Raw genomic sequence first — 21,481 nt, 5'->3', positions numbered from 1 at the left:
GTGCAGCTAGGAAGCTGCAGTGGTCATATTTTTAAAACAAACCATAGCATTGTTTTTGTGCAGTTCAGAAAGGACTTTATGAACTCACAGCTCAGCTACATATCAGCAACTGAAAGTGGTAACAGACAGTAACATTCAACAGCTTTTTACAAAAATCATATTCAAATAGTACCTCTTTAAAAGAGCTTGAGGTTATAGGGTTTGTGTGCAAGTCATGATTTGCTCATACAGATAATCAGCTGCTTTAATTCAGCTTTTCTCTAATGACAACAGCAGCCCTTCAGTTAGGCACATTATGTTAGCCATGGGTCTTAAAGAAAGAGAGCGGCTGATAGCGGGCTGACTTTCTGTTTTGGAGAGTTTTACTATACATTAGGGTTTAGTTCTGTGCAGTTTTGTTTGGATGAAGTACAGTATAGTTACAAGACAAATTAGATAAGGTAGATGAACACGGCGATAGCAAACATAGTTCAGAGGGAATTACACATGGGTGGGTTGCATTGTCACAGTCAGTCACAGTCATTTAAGTTTATCAAAGAAAGAGCTTTGTCATTCACTTGTGCAGTTTCACAGATACAAGTTAGGGTAGGTAAAGTTAGTGCCCTGAAGTACACAACCACCTATAGTCTAGATAATGATGGAGTACAATGAGGCAAACCTTATTATGACCACAAAACCAGAAACTGGCCTTGAAAGAAAATGCAAGCTACAATTGTGTTTAGTAACAGTAGGTTATGTACTTAGATACTAGAGAATGCATGAATCCTAAAGGCACTCATAACAGTATTTTGAAATAGAAGAAAATTTTCCTGAGCTATACTTCCTTCATCCTACTGATGCAGTATCTTGTTCTTTAGAAATACCAGAACAGAGATTAAGGAATAGTTGTACCTCATGGATGCCTCATTTTACCAGTCTTAATAATGCAGTACTGTATTCATTGATACCTCTGACTACCACTTCACATTAGTTCCAAGATGACTTTAGAAACTAACACTAGAAGATTAGTCACTTGGTCTAGGGAAAAATGAAATTCCTCTTTGAATTCTGGTTGGTAGCACCTTGGTTTGCAGTCTACATTCACCAGACCAGAAGTACAGAATTAAGGTTACCTAGCAGGAAGTGGCAGAAGTTTCAAATGTGGTGTTCATGATATGAAATAACAGCTGCAGTACCTAAAACACAGGGGGTAAATACATCCTGGTTCAAAAGTATTGATCACAATAGAATCTGCAGGACTATGTATTTAGTAATTCTAACATCTGGTAATATCTGGGATAGCGCAAGCTTTCTCATAAAACTATTTTCTTGAAAAGCTTAATCTGTCTTCCCCAAAAAGAGAGGCAGCTTCGTTCAACATTCCCCTAACTGCTTCTCCTCTTGTCCTTGACCTATTTAATCAGTCATTATGGTTTTGAACCTGTTCAGGAGCTTGATGAGATGAAATTCTGAAGACATGTATATGAAGATGAGCAGCAATCTGTAGGCATACACCAGTGGCATATCTCAGCATATCAAACAAGGATATGAACTTCAAAAGAACAAAACAACAGGTTAAAAAAAAAAACACAAATATTTTTAAAAATTGTCCCTACTATAAATTCAGCTATACTTTAATCAGAATCTATTCAAGTGACAAATTTAACAAGCATTTAAACATACAGAGTGGTCTAGTTTAGAAGAAAAAAACCCACAAAACCTAAAAACCCAAAAAACAAACGGCACTAAACACTTACAAAGTCTGATAAACAAAGGTTAGTCTGCAGTTTGCAGAGTAACTTTAAACAAACCACCTGAATTAAAGCATAATTACAAGAGAGATCTGTAGATTTACTTTCACATCTCTGTTCCAAGGAAAGAAAGCCAGTCAGCTCCCAAAATACATGTTTACATAGTATCCTAGCACTCCCTCGGCAGTGACAGCTGAGATCTGAGCAAGTCAGAAATGGCAGAGCAGAATGACAGGGACAGTTCTCAATCCATTCCTTTAAGTATGCTCCAAATTAAAAGTATAAAACAAAATGCTTACCAATGCTACCCATAGAACAATATATTCATCAATGAAACTGTTGAAGTACTGGTCCAAAAACAGAAGTCCTGGCCCAATAAATGCAGTGTCCTGAAGACAGATTTCACTTTTTGTCATGTGAGCCACCTACGTACTGCAAGATAAAAAAAAAAAAAAAAAAAAAAAGAGAGAGAGACAGACAGACACACAAAACTGCATCACTGCAAGATCAGTGTAACTACCAGAAAACTAAAAGAGAGAGACAGACAGACACACAAAACTGCATCACTGCAAGATCAGTGTAACTACCAGAAAACTGGCACAATATCCTTGCCCAGCAACAGGCTGCTGTCCACAGTTCCTAGGAAGCAATCAGCAGGCAGGCCAAGGGCTTCACAAATGCTTCAGGGCCTGCTGCTCCCTGACAGTTTCTTTCCCAAGGACCAAGTAACTTCTTTCCAGGTTATTCAACCAATATATAGCACTTTAATCAGTGATAACAGCTATTTGAATTATCAGTTGGTATTTGTTGACTTTATTATATAAGAAATGTGTACATGTCCTTCAATGTTCTTTTGCAAGTTACAGACATACCAGTGCATTTTAGCTATTAGCAGGGGTTCCCCACTCTTTATTTTTTCAGTGCTGTATTTGAAGGGTAAGACTATGCAAGTGTATTACTGAAAATGAATACTATTCACTTGAAGTCACAGAATCACAGAATAGTTTGGGTTGGAAGGGACCTTTAAAGGTCATCTAGTCCAACCCCCCCTGCCGTGGGCAGGGACATCTTCAACTAGATCAGGTTGCTCAGAGCCCCGTCCAACCTGACCTCGAATGTTTCCAGGGATGGTGAATCTACCACCTCTCTGGGCAACCTGTTCCAGTCTTTCACCACCCTCACTGTAAAAAACTTCTTCCTTATATTTAGTTTAAATCTACCCTCTTTCAGTTTAAAACCATTCCCCCTTGTCCTGTCACAAAAGACCCTTCGAAAAAGTCTGTCCCCATCTTTCTTATAGGCCCCCTTTCAGTACTGAAAGGCCACAATAAGGTCTCCCCAAAGCCTTCTCTTCTCCAGGCTGAATAACCCCAACTCTCTCAGCCTTTCCTACAGGAGGGGTGTTCCATCCCTCTGATCATTTTTGTGGCCCTCCTCTGGGCCTGTTCCAACAGGTTGTTTACAAGCGTAACTTGAAAATTTTGGCTTTACTTAGCCAAAAGCTAACAAGAAACTAGGCTTTTGCTTCGGTAAAAAGACTTGTTTTCACTGTTTAGTCGATAGGGATGTATGCACAGAGACACTTTACAGAATGATCAAGAGAAGATGATTACTGGGGGCGGAGGGAGGGCCACCTATCCCCCCCCACACACCTTGATCCTTCCATATTTAGCATTCTTAGAGACAACTTAAGCTCACCTTTAATTGAGAGGCAGAAGAAGAGGTTTTTGTAAGAAGTTGGAGACCTAATAAAGGACATATGAAGAGTCCATACCAGGAAGCTCAAAAATGGCAGAAGTAGTCTAGGTACCAAGTTTGCCATAAGAAATCACCCTGTCATTCCTTGCTTGTGGATACTTGGCAAGTATGATTAAAGTACTGAGAGGTTCCTGTGAACAAAGTGGTCTCTTAGCATAATATAAATAATATTCAACTCTATGCTGAACAGCAAAATTCACAGAAAAGCCTGTGTGTGTCCCACTCTACAGACAGGACAAACCACAAAGGCTTACATCCAGAGGAGAGTTGACAAAGGCTTCCACTCTAAGCCAGCTAAGGATGCATCTCTCCTGCTAAAGGGATCTGCTGCACAGAGCAATTCTGGGCGCACATCTAGTGTGATGTGCAACAGCTATGGAGGGTTAGCGCTCATGGAGCAGCTCTCGCACATCCACACAAACTGCAGAGACCTTGGCTCATGTCTCCACTAGGCCTCACATGTGGTCACGCCTTAAGTTTTTACTGCAGTTTGCTCACTCCGGAGTGCCTGAAGGACAAGGCCTCCTGAAATAGTATCAGAAAACTGAAATCTTTTCCCCACTACCTTTACAGATTTGCCTCGGGAGCAGACTATCCTCAAAGCTACACATAAAGTATCAAGGGAAACATGGTTTGCTCAGAAGTGCCCAGGAGTGAGTTGACATACATACAGTGATGACTGCTGGTTACAAGCACCCAGGGGTCCTCTGAATGAGCAAGGGAGCCAAGGTGTCTGACAGAATAGATGAACTGCCTCAAGTTCAGTCTTAAGGCTCAGTCTTCCTATCAGTCCTCTCCCTTGAATGAGGTTAGTAGTTCACTAGGTGAATTCCTGTTTAGCAAGAAAGTCTGTAGAATACATGTTTTCTAGTGTTTGAAAAATGTCATGCTGAAAAAAAGAAATTAATCAATGGCTGGATTACTGTTGTTAGCAAATATGTAGTAGGGCAGATTTTTATTGTAATGCCTTGATGAGGTTTTTAATTACAAAAGAGAGAAGGATAGAAAGTTTATCTCTTCATTTTAATGATTAAAGTTAATTCATTTTTCAGAAAATTAAGTCAGAAGCCACAGCACTGTTAGTAGGGCTTGAAGGACAACAGTTACGATGTTAAAGACAGTATATAGACTATGACTTATTTCTAGGAGTAGGCTAAACAAAACAAAGTTCTAATCAATACATTCAACAATAAGTATGTGTTTGCATCAGTGTCATATATAATCTCTCTGTAGGAGCCTGAGTCTAGTTCAGTGTCTTGGTCATAATGAAATACAGTGGCAGAGCAGAACTTGCAGTGCCCACTGATCCAGCAAGCATTAAGCCAAGAACCAGTTTATTTTTAGGAGGTTTAGGACTGAAACAAGATTCCTTACCACCAACTTCTGTGAGATTTTAGCATTCACAAATCCAAATGTCAAGACATACAGGCAAGAATGTTTTTCAAACAGCTGAGTTGTAGACTTTTTATAGATCACAATGGCGAGTATGATAAGTAGTCCAATGTGCAGGCCTGGTGAAAGAACACTTGTTCCCTGAAATACAAATGGACAGAAGATTTGTCTTGGGCTTCAGTCACACAGTAAGGTCCAGATTTTATACACACTACAAATCCCATTAAACAAAACCAGAGTTGTCAAAAGTCAGGGCAAGTCCATTAGCATTATGCCAATGCTATCAGTGTCCTTTGCAGTGACCACTAATCAATTTTGTAAGAAAATTCATTGCTGGTTGCCGTGACAGGAGAAATCCAGTAACGGGTGGAGAGAAAGTAGATAATGAAGTCTTTGCTTTAGCCATCCAACACTCACATGCCTGTCTGCTTAAATGCTTAAACAGATAAAACCCTTATGATCATCTGAAATGCAATAAATTATGGGCATAAATTATTCAAACCTCACTTAGATTTTTAAAGCAACTTACTGCTATTGTAGATCCATTCTTTCCAACCCCTCCACCAAAGATGATACGGAAGTAACTGAAAAAAGAAAGTGCTGTTCCACACAGTATGCTAAAAACTGCCAAGAACTTCAGTTCCAAGCCCACCAAAGGGACCTTAGCAGGAAACACAAGAAAAAGATATTAAAAGTTAAGGATAACTTTTTTAAAAAGTGATTAAAAAAAAGCTGCTGACACCTACTAAACAATTGTTTTATTTGAAGTCTCGCTTTCCCAGGAACAAGCTCAGGAGGACAGTGTTTGGAATTTGTTTCCTTACTAAGGAGACGACCAATTTCTTTCGGAATGTTTAAACTCGACTTTTGAGTACTTAAGTTGTGGTCTTGAAATTCAGCTAGATCTTTGTGTTTGTCCTTACAAGGTTCTTCAAATATTTTTACCACATAAGCAAAAACTTGACACAGACTACTGCATCACCAAAGCGTGGGAGGGGGGAGAAGGGTAGTTCCTTCTATTTCACTGGGTAACACAATACTGAACCACAGGAAACACAAACACCATCTGCCTGCTTTGTGTTTAGTACATGTTGTTTGTATGCTGTATCTTTGCATTTTGAATAGTCTCCAGATACAAATTTTAATTAAACAGTTACCTTTCATAATCAACTGCAGTTTCAAGGAAACTTCCAAAGGCAGCAGAGGATTTAAAAAAAAGAAGTAGTAATAAATTGAAACCATTGACTATTTTTTTGAATATAGATTGTTCTGAGATACAGCATAACTACCACAGATTTTAATACTGAAGAAAAATCGATCATAATTAAAGTCTAATGCACCTATTTTATTTTCCAACATGAAAATAAGCTGTTTGAAAATAGAACAAGAGCATCTTGCAGGATGGGGAAAGGAAACAAGGTTTAGCTAAACATTTCTTAATTGTTGAGTAAACTCGTGAGTGAATTTGAATTACTTGCTGGTTTATATTTAGATTAATTTGCATTGGTTATCAATAGCATGGAATGGTCTCAGCACTTCCATGCGCTACAACCAAGCAGAACTATACATTTCTGAGTAAAGACCCCAGAAAAGATGAATTTGATCCTTCATTCCACTGAAGCACATCTTTAAAGATCAGAATAAAAGCCAGAGATAGGGAAATGCTTTTGGACAGAAAACAATTCTTTAAATATAGATATTTACATTTATGTTAAAATGTAGTTTTTAAATCAGGACATCTGATTTAAAAATCAGTACATCTCCACTGACACGTAAATATGGATTTCTTAACCAAAAACCCCCTAACTTCATCCCATGCTTTTATTAGATTAAAGCATTTAATCTTTAAATTTTAAAATAAAGCATCCTATAAATAATTTAACTGAACAGAAATGTATGTCTTACAATAAAATATACAAAAGAAATAAAACTAGAACAAAAACTATTTATTAAAGCTTAAGTATCTGCAGAGTATTAGTTTCAGATCAAAAGTTCATATCTGGCAGATGGGGTCTTTTTTCCTCTATGTAGCTCTAAATTTGTGCATAGGAAGTCACACCATTATTCTTAAGTTAACTACAACATAAAAATAACCTACATTTGCACAATAAGCTAAAACAGAATGTTAGACAACTAGTAGGTGTTGATGGTACTTGCACAGGATAGCTTCAAATACCATAGGAACTGTGAACACTTAACAGGAACTGAATACTCAACAGGAACTCTGAATATTTAATACCCTTACCTTATAGTCCCATATTGCTGTGCCACCATATGCAGATACCAAGAGTAGCATTGTTATGGCTATCTGAACTTCAGTTACATCAACTCTATGAAGGAAAAAAGAGGAAGATTTAGTTAAAGAAAAGGTTTTTTTGCTGTAAGTGTAAGGCAGGCAGGGTGGGAATCAAAAAACAGTGACTATAAGTTATCTCCTTAGAAGTACTTCAAATTACCTCAATGTATATAGAATATAATTTTCCTTGACTGAGAAAGATACTCTATATGGAGGCACACGTCTTTGGTTAGGCTGTAAAATTAAACCTATACTCCTTATCTAGAGCAAGCTACATATAATTGTAATGGGGGAAAATCTTTAATGAATACATTGTTAACTGTTTGAGAATTTTGAGTATAAATTTACAGACTAACAAGTCTTGTGTAAGTATCAAATCAAACTTTAAGGCAAGCTCACAGTAAATGCAATCAAACATTTATATGATATGCTTTTAATGGAAAAGTATGGACTGTGAAGAGCAGGTTGGGACAGAAGGGATTTCTTTAAGCCATCATACCATGAAAACTTGACAGATACAGCCTGCAAAACATAAGGGCAGTATTTTGAGGACTGAGTCAGTGGGTAGCTAAGCATCTGTCCTGTTTCGGAGGACATATAATTGGTATCTTGCTTTTTTCCATAAAATACATTTTTAAAATAGGTGGCCTTGTATGTCCCCTAAAGTCTAGACTCTGTATTCCACCTTTTTTGTTCTCAGACAAGACAGCCAAACTCTGTCTTACTGTATCTGATTGCTGAAATGTTTTGAGAAAACCTGAATATATAAAAAAAGTTAAGCAGAGGCTCAAGAGAAAGAATCGATACTTTCAATAAAGCTTTAAAATAAGTAAAATAAGTGTGCACATCTAAGGCACCTTTTATGCCGCTAAAGCTTTTGAGACAGGTACCTGATCTTTGTCCTGAAGTTACCAGCAAACAGTGACAATGGATGTTTAAAATACAACATTTCCTTAAGCAATTAGAATAAATTTGCTGTTTTAAGGTATTACGATCGAAGTCAACATGTATCATTACTTGCTTAGCACATGAACTGTTTGCACAGGAAACTATTTTTAAAGGGAGATAGGAATCAACTCTTGGCTAATGGAAAACATTTATCTGATCTTGATAATCAAAGTAACATTAAACTCTCTTCTTTCATTGGAAAGATAGTGATAAAATATGCTAAGTTTCATCACAAGCATCAGACTCTTAGTCGAGCCAAAGTTTAAGCTGCAACTAGATGATATGCTGAGGTGCTCGTCACTGTCCAAAGCCGTTGGAATGGGTAGTCCTCGCCGTCCTACGCCGTTGTGCTCCCTCGCTTGTACTAGCTATAGTGCTCATCAGACTGTAAGGTGAACCAGTTCAGCTTGCTAGCCTCATGTAGGCTTGTAATCTTCTGCCTGTTTCATGAATTGGCTTGAAGTCAAGCAACAGAGTCTGTGCAGGGGGGAAACGGGACAGCGCTGCTGGGAGCGGGCTTTTCCCTCTCTACCAGGGATGAAGCGTTACATCTGCTCAGTCATTGTGGTAGCTGCACACTGAACTTGTTTACGTCATGCAAAAGCATCCACATGCAAGTTCAAGTGTTCAGAGTTCACACTCTGTACCTAGATTTGTAAGCTGTACTGCATTTGCTGTCGCTGCTGGTGGAAGGAGTCTTGAACTTGAAGTTGAGTCATTGTATGTGCCAAAGTTTAGTACTTAATTTTACAGAGGCTCAGATTGTTGGTTGCAACACAGCCCAAATCAGAGTCCAAATATTTTAAATCAGACACTGCGCGGTATTCTACATAACCTGACAGTGGCACAGTACCCAGCTCTCTGGGCCATCAGCGCTAGGACTCCCTCACCTGTCATTTGACTTCTAAAATCAAGTGCTGCTAATACAGGAACAGCATCAGTGAAAGCTTCCGTCCATGTTATTAAGTATTATCATATTTAGAGCAATGTACTATTGCCTTCATTTAGTCTATTACCTCCATGCTTAAGAGAAATAAAATTGTGAGCCTTGAAACAACTCTGACTGCTCTCACTAAACAGAAATAAGTTATCCTGGAGAAAAGTTGTGTCTAACTTCAAACAGTAAGCATGGAACACCAGGCCATTCCGAACTGCTTGTACTATGCAGTATCACTATATTTACGTAGAAGCCATTAAGTTTTTAATAAAGAAGTTTTTATGGGGTATGGGAGCCTCAGTTTGGAAATTCTCACATTTTGTGCACGAAGGAAAGGCACAGAAAAGCAATAATTTATGCAAAATCCCAGAGCTCATGGCATAGTCCATCTCCCTTCACTGCAGTCCACTGTCATGTACGGAAATTATCTTATTTCAGCCATCACTTTTTTTGTTTACGTCTATTTTTGTTTACAGCACAAGATGTCCTTTAAAAAAAGTAGGATGGGTAGGCAGGTAGAAGACTTACAGTTTGTGTGGTAAAATGCATTATTAGCGAATAAAAAGAGCTCTTAGCATTACCACAAAGACAGCTTTCTTTTGATACAGACATCGAACAGTATGCAAGGATTGCTGATCACTAGCCTGTGTGCCCAGTGATGCTCAGATTTGCTAAGGTGCTTCTTGCAGGTCAGAGCTAAGCAGGACTATAAACAGGGGACTTAACAATTGACTAGGATTATCAGAAATATAGCCTTCATCTATCACATATTTCCAGTTTTGCTGCTACGGAAGTCTCTGATCTTTTCCTCTTTCCAGAAATCATTACTGAAGTGCAGCTCGTTGTTTAAAAACAGCAAAAGGCAATGGCTAGGCACCACCACAGTTGTGGGAGGGTGCAGCAGTCCCCACACTACTAGGAGTTAAATTGAAATTGTTATCTTCTACATGAATGTCATGACTCCTCCTCCCACACTGTAGTGAGAACAGATGGAATTTCTACCAAGTCATGAACAGCATCAACAGCAATCGCTAGAATTGTGACCTAACACAAAACCTAAAGGACGTCAAAACCAATATGAGCCAGATTGAAATCAAAGCCCCCAGATAAACCTGGGGTAGTTCTTCAAGCACTGCCATAGCTCTGTGGAACTCCTTGACAAAGGATGCAATGGATGCAGAGAGTTTGTTCGAAGGAAGGCTGAAGATATCTATGGAAGAGAAACCCATTAGCTCAGGAATTTCTCTAAAAAAGAGCCCAGAGTCCCCTGGGCTGAAACTGTTCTGTGGCTGGGAGGTTACAAAGGGAGGTACTGCTGATGCTTGCTCTGTTCCTACTCCTACACAGAGCACTTGTTTACACTGCAGGCAAGACCTCTCTGGCCTGAGCCCGCATGGTGCTTGTATGGGTTCCGTGAACAAATCTGCAGACAAAAAAGCGAAATGCATGCAAACAAGGCATATATAGCTAAGATCAGCTGCTAAAAGACAAGCCCTCTACTCAATATTATGCAGAGTTTTAAAGTTCTTGCCAGGTAAAACACAAGTCTGCTAGGGTGGAAGGGAGATGAGGAGGAAAGTGAGAGGAAGAGAGAGCGGGGAAAAAAACAAGAAGAAATGGAAATCAAGTAGCTAGCAGTCTCAGACATTAAGCCACATGTACTTCTAAAGATACCTACTTACTTTCCAAACCTTAGTACGCCTGATACATATGTCTGCCAGTGAGCAGAATAGAACATGAACAGTCCCACAAAACAACAGAAAAACAACCAGTCAGGATTTGTTCCTAGTCGGATTGCTATGCAGGATCCAAGGACAACAAAAACTGAAAAGCAGAAATGAACAGGTTAGTCATATACCCTCTTTGCTTGCAGTTAAGAAAAATTAAAAAAAAAAATCACAAGGCATTTTACATCACTATAACAAAGTAATGATACGACTGATACTTTACTGAGTAGCTAACCTCAGGGACAGTCCTGGCAGGAAAGACCAAAACACAGGACTCCTTTTCTTCCAGGCAAGCGTCCCGCCTTCTAGCCTACAGGGGTCGTTCTCCCTTCTTCTGCCCTTGTCATCTCGTGTTCTTTGCAACACTGACAGCTTCACCTGAAGGGCCCAGCTCAGAGGGACTGGCAGTTGCACTTCTCTGGGAAGTGAGGTATAAAGAACGTACCAAATCCCAGGACAAATGTTTCAGCTGTTAAGCTTTTCTAGAAGTACAGGCATTGCCACCCACAGCAGCTAAGTTATGGAAAGTAAAACTGAGCAAGGCTTACTTTTTAAGGACTCCAAATCAACTTTTTTTAAACTCATTCTTCTAAGGAATATAAATTATCCTTCTCCTAAGTGCCAGGCTGGATGCCCTATTACCAGAATGATATTTTGGCACCTCACTCCTAAAGTGGAATCCTTAGTTTCACATGCCAGCAGCAGTCTTTTAGGTCCTTAAAATCCTTTATTAGGCATCACCTGTACCCTACTGGAAAACACAGGCTATGTATAGTAAAGAGTCTAAGCATGCTCTTACGGAACGCTTTGTTCACCATCTAGCTCATGCCAAGAACACTGTACGTGAAGATGCACAGTAAGTAAGAGCAGAACGCATGTTACCCAACATCTGCCAAAGGTACTTCTGAAATATCCTCCCTGATACTGGTCAGGGATGCAAACGTCAGGGGCAGCCTTGGCTGCAGTGACCAGGAGATGGTGAAGTTACCCTAAAAGAAGGGAACGTGCTGACCCTGCTCTGCGTAGGGGGTTGGACTAGGTGATCTCTAGAGGTCCTTTCCAACTTCAATAAATCTGTGATTAATCAGCTCCTTTTGAAAACAGGTAATTTTTTTAAAACTAGGATGGGTAACAATAGGTTAAGGCTACCTGTGGAAATAGAGTCGCAACCATGATCAAAGAGTTCTCCTAAAGGAGAACTACTGTTTGTTCTTCTGGCTTGCTTCCCATCAATGGCATCCAGAGACTGGTAGATAAAAAGTCCTAGTGCACCCAGGATGTATGCCCAAAAAGGTGCCTGAAAGAGATTCACATAAAAGGTCACTAGGCCTTTCCCAGTTTCTTAGCTGATAATCTATTTCATTAAAGGTAAAATATTGTTCAGCACAAAACCATACTACGTTGTGCTATTTGTTACTTAGTTAACAGACAAACCAAGTTCTGTGCGCTAGTCCTACATGAACTGTAGTAACTACTATAATGAACTACTCCGGATACACCAGTGAAATACAGGTCCTTCTATTAAAAAAAAAAAAACCAAACAAACAAAAAAAAAACCCGCCCCAAAAAACCCACTTTAACCTCTCTTCTGCATCAATTGACTTATTTTTCCACCTTGAAACCACAGTATTTCTATAATTATTTGTATTCTTTGTGCTGAAAAACGTTACAAAAATAAAATGAACCTTTAAAAAAGAAAACAGTAGGAAGGCACTTACTAAAGTTCTCAGCAGTTTATGTGATAGACCCTTAGATGATTTGCTCAGACTTGCAACATATAGATATAAAAACCCATTACATTTTTATTTTTCCACCTTGAAACCACAGTATTTCTATAATTATTTGTATTCTTTGTGCTGAAAAACGTTACAAAAATAAAATGAACCTTTAAAAAAGAAAACAGTAGGAAGGCACTTACTAAAGTTCTCAGCAGTTTATGTGATAGACCCTTAGATGATTTGCTCAGACTTGCAACATATAGATATAAAAACCCATTACATTTTACTAAATAAAGCCTTTTTAGGGAAATTTTTTTTTAGATTTTTTCCAACATAACATAGGCACTTTGGACAAGGGTTTGAAGAAATTAAGTCATTCACTAAATATGAAGGAGCAACTATCTACTTAATATAGACTATCAGAGTTTCAAAACAAGCTGTGAATCAGTTACATTAACACCAGTCTTAGGTTCAAAGGAACTGTCCTACAGTAGTACCTTTCAAAAGCATTATTTTCATACACACAGTCACTATGTCTTTGTTTGTCTAGGAATTAGTTTTTACTAAAAATAATTTGTAACACCTTTTGAACAAAGTACAGGTAACATTTTTGCCTCAAGTAGTTTCCAGCGGTATCCTTAACATTTAGAAGCACTGTTCACAAAAAGAGAGCCAAAGTTAGGTATAAATGCTGGAAATGCAACTTGCAGGTTAAGCAAGCAAACAGCCACAAGCAGCCACAGAGCTGAATCCTTGCACGCCCAGGTAAGGGACAGCTGCTGTGGCTCTACACCTCTGCAATTCCTCTCCTGCAGCGCAAATAGACCAACATGATTACGTGTATTACCTAAGTCCAGTAAAGGCTATTAAGCAGATTTAGACAAGAGATTGAATCTCAGTGAGCTGAGATTTGTCCACACGCACATAAACCCAGCGTCACTGCTGGGGAAAAAGGAAAAATGAGAGTTGCCAATCAGTTCATAGGCAGGGATAGGAGAAGGCAGCAATAAGAATGCAGATGAGTTAAGCTGCTCCTCCAGCCATTCTGTTTTCTCATCATCGTTACACTCACTGACTTGAGCTAGGAAAAAAGTTATGCCTCCAGTTAGACTGATTACAAAACACATCCTTCCCAAGAACCAACATGCTTAAAGGAAGTTCAGTTCTGAACGGCTTTTTTGCTGTTATTTAAGACTTCCTCATGTATTCAAGGCTGGCTCATACACTATGTTATCATTTAGTTTTGTGCTTTTAATACGAAAAGAATATTGTCAGCAAATTTATGATTTTCCTGCTACCCAGTATTTGGATAATTTCACTAATAAACCATTCCACCATTTAAAGTCAAACGGTTGGCTTCATCCAGCTTTGAAGCAAAAGTCAGTCAAAGAATTAGGGACTCCAGCTATAGGTGAAAAGTCTGGATTTGTATGTACATAGAAATCTAGAAAACTTAGAAAATTCTTCAAAACTGGCCGTCCTTCCCCTTAACTCAAGGAAACTAAGAAAAATTGTAATCACAGATGATGTTGGAAGCCTTGAGCAGGTGAAAGAGGATGAGTAGATATTCTCATTCCAATGGACATTTAACATACTGGTATCTGATAACCCCTCAAAGAGCACACTGTAGAAATCCAGGTCAAGTGATTACAGCAATATGTTTGATGTTTACCAATGGGATTAGTCGAGTTATTTAGTTTTTTTCTCCCTTGTTAGTCCAGTTAAACAAAGGAATTTTGTGTTGGGGGATGGGGTTAAACCCTGGAGTGAGTTCTTAGCCATCTTTTGAAAAAGTTTCTCTCCTCTGACAAAGGGGGAAGGACAGAGCCTGTGGACAACAGGAGCCTACTGCCACCCTGGGTTCGCAGATCACCAAGAGCCATGTGGAGGAAGAGAGAGCTCAAGGGCTTCTCCTGGCACAAGCTCGCTTGGTCAGACGTTCTGCAGGGAGGCAGTGGCTACCTGTCGGCCCCCATTCTCGCCCTCCACCTTTCCAAAATAGAGGGCTGTCAGCCATTGCTCAGGTACTTCAGGACATAAAAGCACAGTTAAGCTGTTGAAGCTAAGATCATTTATGTGTGACATAATCCACATATTAAAGCTACCACAGTAGCTGGACTGACTTTTTCAGAATAACTTAGTTGCATGGAGAATAACAGTTATTCTCAAACAAGGCAGCTCCTGACACAGACCTATGAATGAAGCACCATGAGCAGGAAGGCCAGGAGAAACCACTGGTTTCACTGCTGTCCTTTAAAGTAGTATTTTAAAGACATCTCCAATTTTATCACCAATACTGCTGTGAAATGCCACAAAGGTTATTTGCAGTGTTTTATGAGGTGTCCCTACTGTGACATACTTCTACTAGTTATGAAGAGATAGCTTGAGGTCTATTGAAACTTGTCATGCTAATCCCTGGATTTCAGGAAGAAAACCAGGCCACACCTGGCAATTCTATCTAGGACACCATGGGTTTTTGGTTGCATTAGGCTCCCCTCCTTTTGCAACCATCTACCTATAAGTGAAATAGATTTTAGTTTGCTTTAAAGTCATCAGGTTCTCCATATCACGGGCAAAAGTAGACTGTATCCAGTGCTAAATATGCAAGGAAATTCCTTACCCACTTTGCATTCACCCCCGCCCGCAGTGTGGGGCACATCACCAATTAAGTCAAATGCCAGAGTGTGGGCAGTTTCTTATTTAACTGGATCATTTCCATAATTGAAGCACCAGTCAGGAACAGAAACCTGTTATGGCACATTTTTTTATCATTAGCCATAGTGCTCTATGCTGTATGCTTGGTATTATCACAGTCTTTTGAAATGCAAGCTCCATGAAATACAGCCTCAATTCTAACCAAAACAGAAGGCTTGCATGCTGGTTACTACAGTCAGTTTATGAAAGCTTCCATAACCCACAGAACATGAGGCAAGAATTCTTTTTCAGGGTAACATCATCTACATTTACTTTACCTCAAAACAAGTTTAACACATTAAATGTAAAAATAAATAAATAAACCTCTCTTATCAGGTCTTTTTGACAAAGCAATGGCTTTTGTTGAGTTTCAAGTTATTGTACAGGTATAATCTTTAAGACTGCTGATCCAAGTCTGTTTGCATTAGCTCCTGCTGGGACAAATTAAAGCAACGATCCCCTCAGACTCCAAAACTGATCACTGACAATCTGGAAAGAGGAGAAGTCTTCACCCTCTTCCCAATAAAGATATCTATATCTGATAACACCTGTAGCGGATGCATCTGTGTCCCTGCAGTTGCGGAGAAGCGAAAAAGATCGTAGTAAGAACAGGGAAACAGGTGTCTGAGAGGGCTTAGAAACACAATCTGGAGCATTTCATCCCTAGGCTGTCAGTTCAAATTAAACCCAAAGTGCTAACAACCAAAGATCACTCATGATCATCTATGCATTTAACAGATTAAATGAATGCTTTAATATTTTAATCAGTAAAATACAGTTTTCCAAATCACCGAGGTGCACAGAGGTTTCTGAAGTTCCTAATAACCACAGATTCTCTCTGCTATCCACCCTCTCAATACAGCTATAGTTGCCGTCTCCTCCGCCTTCCCACATACCTGGTTCTCCATCCAGGGATGTCCCCTGCCGGCTTCCCACGCTGAACCCACGCTAGTTTGCAAATTAGAGAAGTGGGAGCATTTGAGAATGCTGACATGGCTGACAGACTCAGCAGAAAGGTCAGGAGACTCCCAATAATCATCAGCTTTTCACTGATGAGGTGTTTATTATCTCTGCCCAAAGTTATATCCTGTCCAAGCAAATGTATTGTTTGGCCAGAGCTAGATGCTATTTTTATGGAACTAGAAGAGAACACAAACCCTGGGGGGGAGGAGGAAAAAAGGCTTCTCCACTTCAATTAAAAAGGATGTCTGAAAGATGATACAGCCCCAGAATCTTGTCACACACAGATTTGGTACAGCAGGTCTGGTCATCTACTGAACTAGAGGGTGTCAAAACAAAACAATGTGCATATAGCATTTGACAGGTATGTATGGCATGCCTCTCCTTCAGGAAAAAGTGTAGGCTGAACAGCAGTCCCCATTCTTCTGCCCCTGTGATTCCATGCCACAGAAGAGCATGGACAGCTGCAGAAGACTAGATGTGCCACGAAGACCCCTTAGCACTTATTTCAAGCAAAGCTCTCAAGTCCAGAGAGTTCAACAGCCCAAGCTTATGCAACATCTAAAGATTCAGACCCCCTTAATTACTCATCACATTTAGTCATAATCTCGCTTCCTCAATCCAACAACACAGCAACCAATTTCACCCTAGTTTACACAGCCCCTCTCTGGAACAGATCCAGAAGAGAAAGAGACATTTTTACTGGACTTCCTCCCTCTTCCCCCCAAATATGGATCATTTTCCTCACTTCTGTTTCGCACAAAGCACTATGTACAATTGTATTAACAGCAAAAGAAGGGGAGGGGCTACTTAAACCTGCATTACAGCAGGGCAAGAGGGCAAGGAGGGGGGAAGCGGGGGGAATCATACTATAGCCCAAGTGCATTTCATGCACACCAGGGACTCCCTGCATTCCTTTAGCATCCTCTTCTCCCCGACAAGCTCCCTCTCAAAAGAGCTCCTGTCCTTCTGTGTTGGGGTTCCTGAACCTTCGCTGTCATCTTTTATGCCAAATACCTCTTTCTCCCTTTCACTACCGAGTGCTCCATTCTTCACTCGTGGGTATGGGCTGGATTCCCCTCCCCACTCAGTGCTTCTCATCTCTCCTCTACCAGGTCAGGGGCTTAATGCTTCTTCCTTCATGCCCCCAGTTCATACCAGCTGTTCCAGTTCCCCCTCTTTTCTACTTTATTCTCTCTCCCACAAAGCTCAGTTCTGCCCTTGCTATTTACATCATTCCATGCCTGTCAGTATCTTCCCTTCATTTCTCTCTCTGACCCAAGACGATGCCTCTTTCAGTTTAAAAGATGGGGTTTGGTGGGGGGGTGGGGTGGGTTTTGTTGTTTTTTAAAGGGCATTTTAAAAAGAGAGATTGAGAGAAGCAGAGACAGCACCTCACCAATGTTCCTCTCCCTCCAAGCAATTAATAGTAGAGCTAGCTGGAGCTACCTAGACCCTGCTCTGCTTTTTGGTCTCCCTAGATGCATGGCTTTCTAAATAGTATGTTTCAGCAAGGTATAGCACCCTTTTATAAATGTACTATCCCATTTTTTAAGCAATTCTACAGAGCTAGCCATCACAAGCCTCCCCTCCCTAGCTCTGCTCTCTGCATGAGAACTCTTGAGCCCCTGCCCCCTTTTGCCATCACTGCCCAAACTGCAAATCCATAATCCATGCTTTTCTCTTCATGTATTCCTCTATTCCCAGTAACCTGCAGGAAATTATAGACAACAGAAACAAAGGCCTTAAAAAACCCCAAATAAATGAGACATGATGGAACCTAAGAAGCTGAGAGCATGCAGGACAAGTCTTTATCACTGGATAAAATCTACTCTGATCAGTTTGGGGGGGCTCTTTGCTTAGATCCTGCTATAACTGCTACAGATTTTTTTTTTTTTTAAATAGATACAAATTCAGTACAAAGTAATAATTACTGCTAGCATGAACTTCTGTCCTGAAATTCTAGCTTCCTATGGTATTTTAGAGACCTGTAGCTGAGCTCAAAGGATTACCGAAGCTAGGCCCCTCCATGAGCAACCATGAAAGCAGCAGGATCAGAGTTTCCTTTCTCCTTTTTAGTACGACAGAGAATTATGTTTAGCCAGTTTTCTTCCTAGTGTTGATGCAAGGAAAAAATTAACATGTCAGTTTTCCCCAGAATGGGAAGGGCTAACGAGAGATTCATGTGCAAAACCTAATGAAGTAACTAGAGCTACTTCAGAGAAGTCAGCTTGCAGTAGAGCAAAACAGTTCAGTGTCAAATGATGGGGATAAAATGGAAATGCTCACCTAAGAAGTGCTCCTTTTACACTCTAAAGCAGCAAATACACACTGTTCATACTTAAAGTCAGCAAACCTCTTCATTCCTAAATATTTTATAATTAATGTAAAAAAAAAAAAAGAAAAAAAAAAACCACTAGCCCGCAGTCCCACTGAAGAAGATACTTCAGCCCTCCACAGAACATGAAACGTGGAGGTAGTGTCTTCCCACCATCACACCTCGTGTAGCAGTCCCATATATTATTTCTATAGATTACTGTCTTACATTACACAGATTAGGAAACTGGACAAACACTCTACAAAAATCTACACACATGGATTTTAGTTACAACAGCACTTGAGAAGTGCAGCCTGCTAATGGTTTAGCTACAAATAAGAAGGCTTATGCTGAAATGTGCATTGACAGGAGACAGTGATACAACCCATCTTCCTACCAGACAAGAAGACATTACTTAAGCAGACAACATTTTATAAAGCCAAAACATATTGTGCTGGTCAGCAACAAACTGGCTTTTAGTGGCTACTGATGCTGATGAAGATAAAAAGAATAGTGTATACGGAAATAACGGCTACACAGTAAGAGAACAAGGGAGAATTGTATGGTTTTAGACATTAATTGCATTGTGTCTGTGGGGGAAAAAGTATTAAATTGTGGAATTCACTGCAATAGGACATAATGGAAGCTGAAAGTACAAACAGGTTCAAAACAAAGAATTCAAAAGGCAAAATCATGAGTTGGAAGGTGTCTGTGGGGAAACAGATCCATCAGTTGCTGTTCTAGCAAGTCACCTGAGTAGAATCCCTCGCCGAGAAACCCCTAAACCAGAGTCTTTTGGCAGCTGGAAGGGTATAATGGGGAAAGATCTCTTTTCTAAGCATCTGCTAGCAGCTACTCTGAGGGATTTCAGCTACCAGTCTTACTTGGTTTGGATGGTTTGTACAAACATCAAGACTTCAGTGTTTTCAATAAAGGACTAAAAGAAATGGCCCACTTAAGACTGGTTAGGGAAAAAAAACCAGCCACACAAACCAACTCATAAAAAAACCCTCACCTAAAACCAAAACCTGCTTGTTATTTTATCCGAGTCTTCTATCCAGTGCTCCTACACTTCCACCAAGAGAAGATAACAAGTTCTCGTTAGTCCATCAGGTAATGAAGACTTGTTCTTGAATGGAAGAGGTGGCTTGGCAGTATATAGAGGTGATGTTGAAGAGCACTATGCTATTAGTTCAGCCTGTGATTCAATCACCTTTAACATAATTTTCCTTCCTTCCTTCCACCTTCCCCCTAGCCCTTCCACCCTACACATCCAAGTCAAAAGTACAAAGTAGGTATTACAACAGTACATATAGCATCTATTAGTGTTGCAACAGTTTTAGCTTGTTAAAAAAAAGCCACCCAGACACATGACATCTTACGTAGAAGACAAGCTGAGCCACTAAACAAGCAGAAGAGAGATAACAATGCCCTAAGTCATGCAGCAAGAGAAAGTGAGGGCTGTTCTCACAGCGCAGAGGCAACAAAAACCAACAGGATAACGAGTCTGGCTTTACACTACCTATTTATAAAAGATATACTGATATCTGAACAAGGAAGTTTAGTCCAAACTGTAGTTTCTTATAAAATTCAGCTTCTGCAATTAAAAAAAGAAAAAAAAAAAGTAAAGTTCCTAAAACTCAACCTAAGCTTTCCTGGAACAAATAATTCACTGGATGTCTGCAACGCAACCTTTTTCTTTTTTACAAGAGTCCTCAACGGAAAAATAACTTAAAATTTACTTTTTGCCTTTTTTTTTCTGAATAGCAAAGAGAAAAAGCTAAAATGAACAGCCAGACACATAGCTGGCACACGATTGATATCTACAACACAAAGCTAAAGGTAGCATTTCCACAAGCATTTTAATTCTGAAAGTCCCACTAGAAGACAATCTGCGGTTTCCAACCATTCACTCTCATCTCTATCCTCCCTTCTCCTACTGCCTGCAACACCAGAGAGTGCCTCTACCTGGTGATGCAAATCAGGGAAGTGATTAGGGTTAGACCAAAGCAAAGCAAAAATTTTGATCTGATCAGCTTCCTGATATGTCTGCCACAAACACCTCTGCTAACACAAAGGGCAAAGCAACTACAGAAAAAGAAGGGTGCTTCCGTCAACAAGAACACTCACCGAAGTATATCTAAGTTATTAAAAAAACCCAACCAACTGCCACCTCTGCCATTAGGATTTAAGTCCATCAGAACGCAAGAAAAACAACAGCCACCCTTCAAGATATTTTACCTACACAAAGCAATTTTCCCCTGATATTTCCCACCCTAACTACCACGAAGACTCTGCACTAGGAAACTCGTAACAGGCTGGGAAGCTCCGATAGAGCTCCTTAAATTGTTAGTGAAACTGTAGGCAACCCAGTTTAAGCGACAGCAGCACCAGCCCCCATTAACAAGCCTGTTTTCCCTCCAGAGGCTAAAGCAATTAAACGTTTCCCACACGAGGACGGGAAGCGTTTGAGCCACTGTCAGCTAACACATCTGCGACACAACCGAATCTTGATTCTAAACTAAGCGATGCTGAAGTGGCGCCAGCCATGCCTCCTGGCCAGCTCTGCCCTGCTCCTGGGCACATCCCGCGCCCTCTCTCCTGGCCGGCAGCTGTTTCTACCCCCACGGGCCCTCTGTTACAGCCTTCCTCTTGAGAGGGGAGTTCACACAGCTTATGTCTCCTTCCCAGCAAGCTGCCCAAGCAGAGGCACACATGTGGGACGTAAGATGGTCCCTGGAGGAGGCTAGGGTCTGGCCTGGGCCAAGCACCTGGTCAGAGCCCCATCCCCACGGGGACCGCTGGTCAGTGATGGGCCAGGGAAGAGAGAGCAGCCCACGGAAACTCGCCCTTTCACATGATCCCCCCAGCAGTGCGGCATTCAAACCCTAACACCCATCTCCAGCTTGACCCCAGCTACCCCACAGCGTGACCTCCGCACCGCCGCTCCCCTGATTTCTCAGGGCAAACCCGCAGCGCTACCTCAGCCCTCCCTACCCCGGGA

At 40.4% G+C, this 21,481-nt stretch overlaps 1 protein-coding gene across 1 annotated transcript; it reads right to left on the bottom strand.

Moving 5' to 3' along the window:
* Positions 1 to 1,259: 1,259 nt before the first annotated feature.
* LOC104071781 (cholinephosphotransferase 1-like) lies at positions 1,260 to 17,261 on the bottom strand. Its single transcript, XM_009573793.1, has 9 exons — positions 17,031 to 17,261; positions 16,097 to 16,148; positions 14,469 to 14,533; positions 11,938 to 12,085; positions 10,744 to 10,885; positions 7,126 to 7,210; positions 5,410 to 5,541; positions 2,030 to 2,155; positions 1,260 to 1,531 (listed from the first exon to the last, which is right to left on the bottom strand). Exons 1-9 carry the CDS (start codon positions 17,259 to 17,261, stop codon positions 1,400 to 1,402), a joined length of 1,113 nt encoding a protein of 370 aa, XP_009572088.1. The 3' UTR covers positions 1,260 to 1,399.
* Between the last annotated feature and the right edge of the window lie 4,220 nt (positions 17,262 to 21,481).

This window comes from Fulmarus glacialis, unplaced genomic scaffold (genome assembly GCF_000690835.1).
Source record: "Fulmarus glacialis isolate BGI_N327 unplaced genomic scaffold, ASM69083v1 scaffold10583, whole genome shotgun sequence".
NCBI lineage: Eukaryota > Metazoa > Chordata > Aves > Procellariiformes > Procellariidae > Fulmarus > Fulmarus glacialis.
The sequence above is the reverse complement of the archived record's forward strand: the minus strand, read 5'-3'. Positions and strand labels throughout refer to the sequence as shown.